Source organism: Entelurus aequoreus, linkage group LG01 (genome assembly GCF_033978785.1).
Source record: "Entelurus aequoreus isolate RoL-2023_Sb linkage group LG01, RoL_Eaeq_v1.1, whole genome shotgun sequence".
Classification (NCBI taxonomy): domain Eukaryota; kingdom Metazoa; phylum Chordata; class Actinopteri; order Syngnathiformes; family Syngnathidae; genus Entelurus; species Entelurus aequoreus.
The window spans coordinates 38,618,799-38,631,754 of NC_084731.1; the positions used below are offsets into that span (position 1 = coordinate 38,618,799).

Consider the following 12,956-nt stretch of genomic DNA (forward strand, 5'->3'; position numbering starts at 1 on the left):
TTCCAGATTTTTGGAATGCTTTTACTTTTTAGACTTAGGTTAAAAATATGCGAGAGAGGCTCAGCAACAAAATCAGCAGCCAATTTTAAGAAAAAGGGTTCAATTTGGTCAGGTCCTGCTGCTTTATTTGTGTCCAGGCTCTTTAGTGCACTGTTTACCTCGGATATTGATACAGGTGTGAACTCAAAAGTGCAGGTGCTGCGTCTATTTACAGCCTGTGGTGTATTTGGTATATTAACATTAGTTAAACCAACATTTGACAATTGAGGATTCAACGACTCAAACAAGGATCCGGCAGAAACAAAATACTCATTAAAACAATTTGATATAGTTGTCTTATCAGACAAAGTACCAGATTGAGTAATTAAAGGACTTGGAAAGTCATTTGTTGTCACATGATTTGAAGAAGCTTTTATGGTTTGCCAAAACTTTTTGGGATCATTTATATGTTTTTTGCATTCATGCAGGTAAAAATCAGACTTGGCCCTCTTAACAAGCGAAGTACATTTATTTCTAAGCTGGCGGAAGCTAAGCCAGTCAGCCTCTGTCTTTGTTTTTCGAGCCCTGGCCCAAGCAACGTCTCTCTCTTTGAGAAGGTTTCCAATTGCAGAGGAAAACCAGGGATTATTTCGACCTTTAACTCTAAGTTTTCGAAAGGGAGCATGTTTATTGACTATACGTTGAAATTCATTATAAAAGTATTTCAACGCTATCTCAATATCATCAATTAAAGCAACTCTGTTCCACTGAAAGGCAGCTAAATCGTATATAAAAGCTGGGAGGCAAAAGTTTTTAATATTTCTTTTGCATGTAATAGTGGGTTTTGATTTTGGTAGCTTGCAGTTTCTTACAGCTGCAATTGTACAATGGTCACTCAAGTCATTGGCAAACACCCCAGTGCCAGTGTACTTATGGGGAGCGTTGGTTAGAATTAGATCAAGTAAAGATGATTTTGAGGAGTTTTTAGTATTGGGTCGAGTTGGGGAAGTGATTAATTGAGTTAAGTTTAATGAGTTGCATACAGCTTTAAGGTTATCAGAAGAGGAAGTCAACCAGTCAAAATTTAAATCACCAACCAAGAGAAGTTCACTAGCTTTTAACCCACTCATAAAGGATTCAAGCGAGGCAAGAGCTTCAGTGGAGGCAGAGGGAGGTCTATAACAGCCTACAATTGCGAGAGGTTGGCCATGTGAGAATTCAAGCTGCAGCGCAAGGAGTTCAAATTGTTTAGTGATTGACAGTGATGATAATAAGGTAACATTACATTTGTTTTTTATATACATAGCCACTCCTCCACCTTTTCGAGGACGATCGCATCGGAAGACATTATATCCATTTATAGCAATGTCCTTGTCAGAGACTGCTTTGGTTAGCCAGGTTTCTGATGAGATAAATATGTCTGCATTGGTTGTTTGAATCCAGATTTTGACTAAGTCTAATTTTGGCAGTAGACTTCTAATATTTGAATGAATTAAACCAAGACCTGACCTAGCTCTAAATTCATCAGGAGTACTGATGTTGTACAAAGCTGGGCCTGGATTTGGTTGCACATTGCCTGATAGAAGAAGTAAGAGCAATATAAAAATGTTTCGTTTCATATGGCAAGGTAACCCGATGACAACATTACTTGGCTTCACAATGTCAAAATGAGTAATTTCAGAAGGAGAAAAAACATCTATTTAACACAGAAATACACCATAAATGAAGCTGGTTAGAATTATTTAGCACTGACCCACATGTAGATATCAATAAGCTTTGTGTAAATGCTGTAGTTTCGTAGGACCAGGTGATTGTTATTGCGTTCGGTAGAGTTAAAGGTTGGTGGAGCACCTGGTCAGGTACCCCACTACAATTGCAGAAAACAAGTCCAGGAAAAAGCATTAATATTAAATACAGAGCTTTTGTCAAAGTCATTGTTAAATTGTTTTACTACCTACCCAGGTCCAATATTCAAAGTTCAGATGTCCAGGCTACAGCAGTTGGAAGGCCAAGCTAAGGCTAGCAGAGGCCCAGCCTTAGTCCGTCTGAGGCTAAGATAGATCCAGGCTGTGGCAGATGGAAGGCCAAGATGAGCTAGCAGACCCAGTCTGTAGGCAGTGAGAGGCCAAGCTGGGGCTAGGTTAGAGCCAGGCTGTGGCAGATGGAAGGCCAAGATGAAGCTAGCAGACCCAGTCTGTAGGCAGTGAGAGGCCAAGCTAGGGCTAGGTTAGAGCCAGGCTGTGGCAGATGGAGGGCCAAGATGCAGCTAGCAGACCCAGACTGTAGGTAGTGGAAGGCCAAGCTGAGAGTAGGATAGATCCAGGCTGTGGCAGATGGAAGGCCAAGATGAAGCTAGCAGATCCAGGCTGTGGCAGATGGAAGGCCAGGATGAAGCTAGCAGATCCAGGCTGTGGCAGATGGAAGGCCAGGATGAAGCTAGCAGATCCGATCTGCAGCTAGCAGATCCTGTCTGTAGGCAGTGGAAGGCCAAGATGAAGTTCGCAGACCTAGTCTGTAGGCAATGGAAGGCCAAGCTGGGGCCAGGATAGATCCGGGCTGTGGCAGGTGGAAGGCCAAAATTTCAGCTAGCAAAACACGTCCTGGCTGCAGCAGGTCAAAGGACTCCAGATTTCCAAATCCAACAAAAGCAGTCAGAAATGCCACTTTTTGGAAGTAAGCCTTCATTCATCAATTGTTACGCTTAAAACTAGTACAATTTACTTAAATTGGCTAAAAAATAAATTAAAACAGATAGAAATTCAGACCATTTTGACAAGCAGACAAACAAAAGACAGTGCTGTCGGCCATCTTGGATTCAGCCGGATGGCGGAAGCTGGGATCGAATCTAAAACCCTGAAGTTGCTGGCACGGCCACTCTACAACCCAAGCCACGCCGTCCCCAGTAGTCAACATCTTGTAGTATAAAAATGGGACCCATTACCTCCCTGCTTGACACTCAGCATCAAGGGTTGGAATTGGGGGTTAAATCACCAAAAATGATTCCCGGGCACGGCCACCGCTGCTGCTCACTGTTCCCCTCACCTCCCAGGGGGTGATCAAGGGTGATGGGTCAAATGCAGAGAATAATTTAGCCACACCTCGTGTGTGTGTGTGTGTGTGTGTGATAGAGATGCGCGGTTTGCGGACACAACAGCGGACTCCGCGGATAATCCGCGGGTCGGGCGGACGCATGACGAAAAAAATAGATTTTAAATAGATTCGGGCGGGTGGCGGTTGAACCAATTCAGAAAAAAAATAAATAGTTAAATGTTGTTACCCACATACGAAAAACGAGCAGCACTCTTTGAAACAGGCAATTATTCATCAGGCACTGCTGCAGCTGTCACACCAAATTTCTTCCCCCTGTCACGCCAAATTTTTTCCCCCTACAAACCCCCCCCCCCCCATTTACTTCCGGGGCTGCGTCCAATAAAATCACAAAGTTGCCGGGGGTCCTTAACCGGCATGCGACTGCCCTGTTTCGCGCCTGTACAAAAAAAAACAATAATCGATTTCTTCAGATTCCAGCAGCTGTCAAAGACGAAGTATCCTTCCAGCTACGGGCAGTCAAAGCCGAAGTGCTATCGATCGCTGTCAATGACGTTAGAGGAAACATGATCACGGAAGTAAATGGGGGTGGGGGGGAGGTTTTTGTAGGGGGAAGAAATTTGGCGTGACACCCCCTACAAAAGCCTTCCACTCCATTTACTTCCGGGGCTGCGTCCAATAAAGTCACAAAGTTGCCGGGGGTCCTTAACTCGCACGCGACTGTCCTGTTTCGCGCCCGTACAAAAAAAATAATAATCGATTTCTTCAAATTCCAGCAGCTGTCAAAGACGAAGTATCCTTCCAGCGACGGGCAGTCAAAGCCGAAGTGCTATCGATCGCTGTCAATGACCACGGAAGTAAATGGGGGGGGGGGGGGGGGGGGTATGTAGGGGGAAGAAATTTGGCGTGACAGCTGCAGCAGTGCCTGATGAATAATTGCCTGTTTCAAAGAGTGTTGCTCGTTTTTCGTATGTGGGTAACAACATTTAACTATGTATTTTTTGGCACGCATTGAATGTCTCTGCTGCATTGTATCAGTCTCCTTTTTTTAACAGGAATGCCTTGCATCGTCTATATTAGATATACAACAACGGGTGGGTGTCGGGTGGTTGTGGTTTTGATAAAATGTTAGTTCGGGTGGATGGCGGGTGGATGACGACTTTTGTGATGCGGTTGCGGATGAAAAAATTGCCTATCCGCGCATCTCTAGTGTGTGACAATCATTGGTACTTTAACTTTTTAACTTAATTAGTTACTCCTGTAGGCTGCAGCTAATGCTTCTCTCCCCACGCTGACGTCACATGTCACTTAGCAACAGGCACCGCCTTTTAAAGGCACACACGTACACGCACTTTGATCTAATGAAACATCTCTCAATGGTATACAAGGCTACGACATATTACTTCTGTATCACTATTACTTACTTAATCCATCCATTTTCTACCGCTTGTCTTCTGTCATTTAAAATGTAAAAACTCAGTGGTGGGCCGTCAGGGCCAGCAAGGCCTTCTCTGCTGGCCAAACATAATCAGAAATCATGATCATAATTAAGGATACAATTATTTTTTAAATTTACTTTCCCTAAATAGCAGTGAACGGGGACACACAGTGATAGACAGTTGTGATAGCCAATCGGATCACGAGTTGTTGTCAGTAAGGCCTTCTAGATGGCCTCACACTGAACGTGACATTTACGCGTCCTGTGATTGGATACTCATCGGGACCGTTAGCGGATGAATTTGAGAACACATCGAGTTGATAGATAGTTGCGATAGCCAATCAGATCACAAGTTGTTGATGGTAGCCTATCTAAGTAGCCTGATGTTAATTAAAGATTAAAATTAAAGTACCAATGATTGTCACACACACACTAGATGTGGTGAAATTTGTCCTCTGCATTTGTCCCATCCCCTTGGGGAGCAGTGGACAGCAGCGGCGCCGCGCCCGGGAATCATTTTGGTGATTTAACCCCCAACTCCAACCCTTTGTTGCTGAGTGCCAAGCAGGGAGGTTATGGGTCCCATTTTTATAGTCTTTGGTATGACTCGGCTGGGATTTGAACTCCAACCTACCGATCTCAGGGCGGACACTCTAACCACTAGGTGAGACTGTGATTGGATACTCACTTGTCATTCCAAAGTGATTATCCAATCACAAGTTTCAATTTAGCAGGAAGCGGGAAGTGTTGCGCCGTAGCTAGACCGGGATAGCAGAGAAGGAGAACAAAACGTTGATTAGGTGGCAGATATAAATTTGCAAAGCCTTTTTCAAGAAGGATATTTAAAGAGAAACTACATCTTGTGAGACGATGTCGGCCAACCCCGGAAGCTAGCTCAGCTGTTCTGGCCATAAATGGGGAAATGCTCACTATTTCCACTCGAATAAGCCGACAACGAGGGGTACCACTGGTTTATACGGTGTCAAAAAGTTTCTATAAATTGTGAGTTCAAATATTTTAGTTTTTCACTTTTAATATGTATTTTGCTATTTAAATTTTGACAGTACCACAAAAGATATGTTTTAATTGTTTTTTTAAATGCGTCAGAAAGTAACCCGTTTTGTACACCGTTGATGTGATCCAATGCCCAGTAGGGCGTAAATGTGTTCCTATATAGTATTTCTCCAGCAATGGTCATGTGGTGATATCAATTATGGTATTTTGAGAGGTAATTATTGAAGTCGGACATCACTGAAGGCCTAGGTGGGAAACGCACTTCCCACCACTGTAAAAACTAATACATATAATATCCCCATATTTACGTTTTCTTTAGTTTTGATTAAGACCAAGAAACGCCTGTGCTTTATCTGATGTTGTTTCTTAAGACATTTTTTGTTCACACTAACTCAAGGGTCAAAGTTTCAGGAGCCATTTTTTTAGTTTCGATATTTTTGCATCGATCATAACTTTTCTCTTCATCGGACAAACACAAAGCCAGGAGAAAAGAACCAAAGTACCTGCTCTTGTTTTGCTTCCTTGAAGAAGAAGTGATGATGATGTCAGAGAGGAGGGAGGAAGACTTAGGCGGAACGAAGGTAAAAGGAGCGCATTCTCACAAAAACACACTTTAGGGATTATTCCGACAGATGTGAAAGGTTGGGTTTTAATGTGACGCTTATTAGTCATGAACACACCTGAGGTTTTCATAAACACGTACACAAACACACACAAAGGTGCTGATTGTCTGTCCATTAGAATTAATTTGAATAATAGCGAGATAAATAATAATATTAATGTTACCTACTGTATATAGCAGCAGCTTTACACTTAATATAAAATCTAAACAAAACAAATGAAATAGTCTTTCAAAATAAAAGTTTAAACATTACAATGTGAAGTCATTTTAGCTGTTATTTAAATGAATCATAATCGCAAAATGAGGTCATAGTAGTTTGCATGCAACACAAAATGTTTTAGTCAACTTGGAGGGTGAGAAAAAGTTATGAGTTATTGTGCTATTAGAAGAACGACGCCTCAGCAATCAGTGGCACCTGGAAGGAGCAAAAGAAACATCACTTAAAGTCTACTACAGTACCGCATAATTGAGGTCAACATATTTGCTCCGACGCTCAGTGTGTGAGTGTTGTTTGTGCGCTCGTTTGTGTATTTTGTGCTGCTGCTACCTTAGTAACTGCATAATAAGTAGTAACCACTGTGCATCTTTATGAGCGCCAGCAGTCAGACCATGGAATTGCACTTATATAACGAGGGGTTCTACAGCGCTTAATAAAGGAACACAGTAGTACCTCGACTTATGAGTCATTTGAGATACGAGCAGTCTCTCAGGTACCGTAATTTCCGGACTATAAGCCGCTACTTTTTCCCCTCGTTCTGGTCCCTGCGGCTTATACAAGGGTGCGGCTTATTTACGGCCTGTTCTTCTCCGACACCGACGAAGAGGATTTCGGTGGTTTTAGTACGCATGAGGAAGACGATGACACAATGGTAGGCTGGTTATTTTGATAACGTACAGGCGAGCACTTTGTATTACTTTGCACCGTTGTATTATTTGTACTCTGCACGAATGCTGTTCGCCATGTCAGAGATGTGAAAGTTTGATTGAATGATTGAAAGATTTATTGTTAATAAATGGGACGCTTTGCGTTCCCAAACAGTCATCTCTGTCCCGACAATCCCCTCCGTGGTAGCAGGAACCCCTATATACTACGCTAATTACACATCAAAACCCTGCGGCTTATAGTCGGGTGCGGCTTATATATGGAGCAATCTGTATTTTCCCCTAAATTTCGCTGGTGCGGCTTATAGTCAGGTGCGGCTTATAGTCCGGAAATTACGGTAATTGTTATACTTTTAAGTTGCAGACAAAAACTTCCCCAATGCTGGTTTCAGTTTAAATCTTTACATGGACACAATAATTAATCCAGTGTTTTTCAACCTTTTTTGAGCCGAGGCACATTTTTTCCATTGAAAAAATCCAGGGGGACACTATCCCATCCTCGTCGCCATTGTTGTGTGCCAAACTTGTCACTTATTAGTTCACTTATTAGCAATCTAAGCTCAGTGGCCTAGTGGTTAGAGTGTCCGCCCTGAGATCGGTAGGTTGTGAGTAGGGATGTCCGATAATGGCTTTTTGCCGATATCCGATATTCCGATATTGTCCAACTCTTAATTACCGATACCGATATCAACCGATACCGATATATACAGTCGTGGAATTAACACATTATTATGCCTAATTTGGACAACCAGGTAAGGTGAAGATAAGGTCCTTTTTTAAAAAAAATAATAAAATAAAATAAGATAAATAAATTAAAAACCTTTTCTTGAATAAAAAAGAAAGTAAAACAATATAAAAACAGTTACATAGAAACTAGTAATTAATGTAAATGAGTAAAATTAACTGTTAAAGGTTAGTACTATTAGTGCACCAGCAGGACGCACAATCATGTGTGTTTACGGACTGTATCCCTGCAGACTGTATTGATATATATTGATATATAATGTAGGAACCAGAATATTAATAACAGAAAGAAACAACCCTTTAGTGTGAATGAGTGTGAATGAGTGTGAATGAGTGTAAATGGGGGAGGGAGGTTTTTTGGGTTGGTGCACTAATTGTAAGTGTATCTTGTGTTTTTTATGTTGATTTAAAAAATTTAAAAAAACGATACTGATAATAAAAAAAACGATACAGATAATTTCCGATATTATATTTTAAAGCATTTATCGGCCGATAATATCGGCAGGCCCATATTATCGGACATCTCTAGTTATGAGTTCAAACCCCGGCCGAGTCATACCAAACACTATAAAAATGGAACCCATTACTTCCCTGCTTGGCACTCAGCATCAAGAGTTGGAATTGGGTGTTAAATCACCAAAAATGATTCCCGGGCACGGCCACTGCTGCTGCTCACTGCTCCCCTCACCTCCCAGGGGGTGATCAAGGGTGATGGGTCAATAATTTTGCCACACCTAGTGTGTGTGTGACAATCATTGGTACTTTAACTTTTAACTTTAACTTAATAATACACCAAAATAAAAAATATTGTCTTTTTCTGCCTTTTATTCCCGCTCTTACTTTTTCCACTTCCAGGTGTCCAACACACAACACATGTCATCATATCCTGTGTCCCCCACCCTTAAGTTCCCCTTACAATGGTTCCGGTATTGTCCTGTGATCCAAGTAACCAATACATGACAGACACCACCAGCAGAAAATGTTAAAAACGAAACTCAATAGCCTATACCGTATTTTTCGGACTATAAGTCGCAGTTTTTTTCATAGTTTGGCCAGGGGTGCGACTTATACTCAGGAGCGACTTATGTGTAAAATTATTAACACATTACCGTAAAATATCAAATAATATTATTTAGCTCATTCACGTAAGAGACTAGACGTATAACATTTCATCGGATTTAGCGATTAGGAGTGACAGATTGTTTGGTAAACGTATAGCATGTTCTATATGTTGAAGTTATTTGAATGACTCTTACCATAATATGTTACGTTAACATACCAGGCACGTTCTCAGTTGGTTGTTTATGCGTCATATAACATAAACTTATTCAGCCTGTTGTTCACTATTCTTTATTTATTTTAAATTGCCTTTCAAATGTCTATTCTTGGTGTTGGGTTTTTTCAAATAAATTTCCCACAAAAATGCGACTTATACTCCAGTGCGACTTATGTATGTTTTTTTGTTTCTTTATTATGCATTTTCGGCCGGTGCGACTTATACTCCGGAGCGACTTACAGTCCGAAAAATACGGTATTGACAATATAAAGTCGTTCTCATCAAATACCTGACGCAATTGTTCGATATGACTCCAAACCATAAACATCATTAATTCTCTTGTCTCAAAGTAGGCTTACAAAGCAATGAGCTACCTGCTGCCACCTACTGGTATGGAAGAGAATTACATGGTTACTCTGCTGATCTCCAGACAGCACTGACACTCTACAACGGCACATTGTTTGGGTATTTTAATTATTATAGGTTTGCAAAAAATATTTTTCCGAACAATTAGGTGAAATTGCATAATTTCCCACGGCACACCAAACAATATCTCACGGTACAATAGTGTGCCGCGGCACAGTGGTTAAAAAACGCTGAATTAATCTATAAATGTGGCGGTGTTAGCTATGCAGCTAATAGATAGCGTAGCGAATGTCACAGTGAACTCTGTAAGACCCAATCAAACGTTACTCGCTCGCTAAGATTAACATTGTTTTTCCAAGCATGGGAAGGAAGAAAGTGACTGTACGTTATTCAGTGAATTAAAGAAAGTCAGACAGAGTGTGTAGTTGGCTAACTTGGTGAAGCAGTTGGAGCGTATAAGCACTGCTAGATTGCACCATACTGAAGCAAAATGAGTCGATAATGCCAGCCAAGGACGTTAAAAAAATATCTAGATGGCTGACATTTATCCACGAAAATGTGGAGAAGCAGCTGGAAGGAGATATTGTAGAACAAGGGCAGGGAACCTATGGCTCTCGAGCCACATGTGGCTCTTTTGAGGACTGCCTCTGGCTCTCAGATAAATCTTAGCTGACATTGCTAAAAAATAACGTTTAAAATATAAAACATTCTCATGCATTTTAATCCACCCATCCGTTTTCTACCGCACCTGTTCAAGAAGTCGCATTGATGGAAAGACGTATTTTATTTATTATTGGTTAGATTCAGAATAACAATGTTATTAAAAAGAATAAAATACGTATTATACTCTAAAAATGTTGGTCTTGCTTAAAAATGCACGCATTTAGTTGTATTCAGTGTTAAAAAATATTACATGGCCCTCACGGAAATACATTTTGAAACAGTGGTTCTTAACCTTGTTGGAGGTACCGAACCCCACCAGTTTCATATGCGCATTCACCGAACCCTTCTTTAGTGAAAAAGAAAATGTTTTTTTTTTTTTCAAATTCAAGACAAAGTTATATGTTTTTGGTAACACTTTAGTATGGGGAACATATTCTAAGTAACAAAGACTTAAATTATAGTTTTTTGGACACTAGGGGAACATATTCTAAGTAACAAAGACTTAATTTAGAGTTATTTGGTTAGGGTTAGGGTCAGTATTAGAGGGTTGGGGTTATAATAAAGCCGTGCCGAATAAGGCATTAATAAGTACTTAATAATGACTAGTTAAGAGCCAATACGTTACTAATTTGCATGTTAATAAGCAACTAATTAATGGTGAATATGTTCCCAATACTAAAGTGTTACCATGTTTTTTTACTGGTGCACAAAATGAACCGTGCATGAACATCACATTGTTCAAAGAACAAAACCAACACAGTGCATAAACTCACAACAAATTACACACCTGCAAATCAGTGTGACTTCTGCTGTTGCCATATCCGTAATACGCCGATAGGGAGAAGTTTTTATTTACACGATGAGTCGGGTGTGTTTTGACCTCCGCCGAACCCCTGAGCCCTACTCACCGAACCCCTAGGGTTCGATCGAACCCAGGTTAAGAACCACTGTTTTAAAATATTTGGCTTTCATGGCTCTCTCAGCCAAAAAGGTTCCCGGCCCCTGCCGTAGAAGGTAAATACTGTACATTAATTATACATTACTTCATTAAACTACTTGAGTTGGTCGTACTACATTCTAATGTATTGTTTTATGCAAAAGTTCATTATTCTTTTTAAAAAGCATGTCACATGTAAAAATTGTGCTGTTTTGGAGGGCTTTCATTAGAATTGTCACACGATTGAGAAAGTCTTGTACCACAAAATAAACAGTTGGGAACATTGTGATTTCTATTCATGTTATTCCTCGTTATGTTCATATTAGCATGCAGTGTTTGAGCTATGAATGGGATTTGTCAATCAAATCTGATGTGTCACAGATGTGTGCATGCACGGAAAGATTCTACAAGCCCATTCGAGCAAACCAGCAGGTTCTGGTCGGTGTAACTTACTGATAATCAAAGGATCCATCCGGGTCTTTCTGATCAACAGAATCCAAAGGAAGCTCCTTTTTATCCCGCACTGAAAAGACAAGCAGAGAGTGTTACTACACGTGTAATAATATTCATAGTGACATGTTAGGTTTGGCACACACATGTTATCAAGCGGTGTTTGTATGAGTGGGACACGCTTCTTTTTAGTGAAGTATTTGAACTGCTTCCCTTTGTTGTTAGTTGAAAAGCGTATTCTGTAGAGAGCCATATGTACGCCACCTACCTAGACCACCTGCCAAAGCAGTCACACATCCTCCGCCTACACATTATAGAAACTGCAAAACATTACAGTCGTCAACAATACTCTTTTTATGAATAAAAGATCAACTGTTTCAACAGAGAAATATTTCATTATGATGCTATTAATTAAATGTGAAAATGTGATGTTTTCTTCTCAAATGATGTCATTGTCATAAACCATTTTGCAATGTTGATTTGATTAGTCATTCAAATCCAGCTGCACTGATTATTCTTGTTTAGTTTTTACTTGGCATTTTGTCAAGTAAGATTTGTTACAGAGAAAATATATTCCATTATTTTATTATAGCTACATTAATGCCTTCATTCATCTTTTATGAATACTTGGATGTACAGTACCTGAATATGTTGTTGACCTGGATATTTACCCCTACTGGATATTTGTACTTACATGTATATTCGTATTTACCTGTATATTTGTATTTACCTATCATGAATATTTGTACTTACCTGGGTATTTGGATTGACCCATAATGGATTTTTGGATTTACTCAGACACTTGGATTTATCGGGATATTTGGATGTAACCGGGATGTTTGTATTTACTTAACCTGGAAATTTGTATTTACCTGTCCTGGATATTTGTATTTACTGAGATATTTGTATTTACCTATCCTGGATATGTGTATTTAGACAGATATTTGGGTTTACCTGTCCTGTATATTTTTACCTATCCATTTGCATTTACCTGTCCTAAATATTTAAATGTAACTGTATATTTGGATTTACCTGTGTATTTGGATATACCAGGATATTTGTATGCACCTGTGTATTTAAGAGGATATTTGTATTTACTGATCCTGGATAATTGGATTTACCTGGATATTTGTATTTACCTGTCCTGAATATTTGTATTTACTAGTATATTTGGATATACCTATCCTGGATATTTGTATTTATCTGTCCTGAATATTTGTAGTTAGCTGTGTATTTGGATTGACCTGGATATTTGTATTTACTAGGATATTTATATTCATCTATCCTGGATATTTGTATTTACCTGGATTGTTCAACCTACTTATGCAGGATATTTGCATTTACCTCTATATTTGTACTTACCTATCCTGGATATTTGGATTTTCCTGTCTTGGATATCTGTATTTACCTGGATATTTGAATTTACCAGGATATTAGTATTAACTTGGATATTTGTATTTACTAGTATATTTGGATATACGGTACCTATCCTGGAAGTTGTATTTATATGTCCTGAATATTTGTAGTTAACCCGAAT

The 12,956-nt window shown here is 39.8% G+C and overlaps 1 protein-coding gene across 19 annotated transcripts in view; it reads right to left on the reverse strand.

Moving 5' to 3' along the window:
- nfasca (neurofascin homolog (chicken) a) overlaps positions 1-12,956 on the reverse strand; it is a 240,939-nt gene that overhangs the window by 6,727 nt on the left and 221,256 nt on the right. For 13 of the 19 annotated variants that reach the window (XM_062049733.1, XM_062049739.1, XM_062049830.1 and 10 more), the window contains one exon: positions 11,423-11,492. In XM_062049733.1, coding sequence (XP_061905717.1) covers positions 11,423-11,492 — 70 coding nt within the window. Of the gene's footprint in view, positions 1-427; positions 2,536-5,982; positions 6,517-11,422; positions 11,493-11,687; positions 11,740-12,956 lie in introns of those variants that run through there. The other 6 variants (XR_009826485.1, XR_009826487.1, XR_009826482.1 and 3 more) reach the window with 6 other exon arrangements.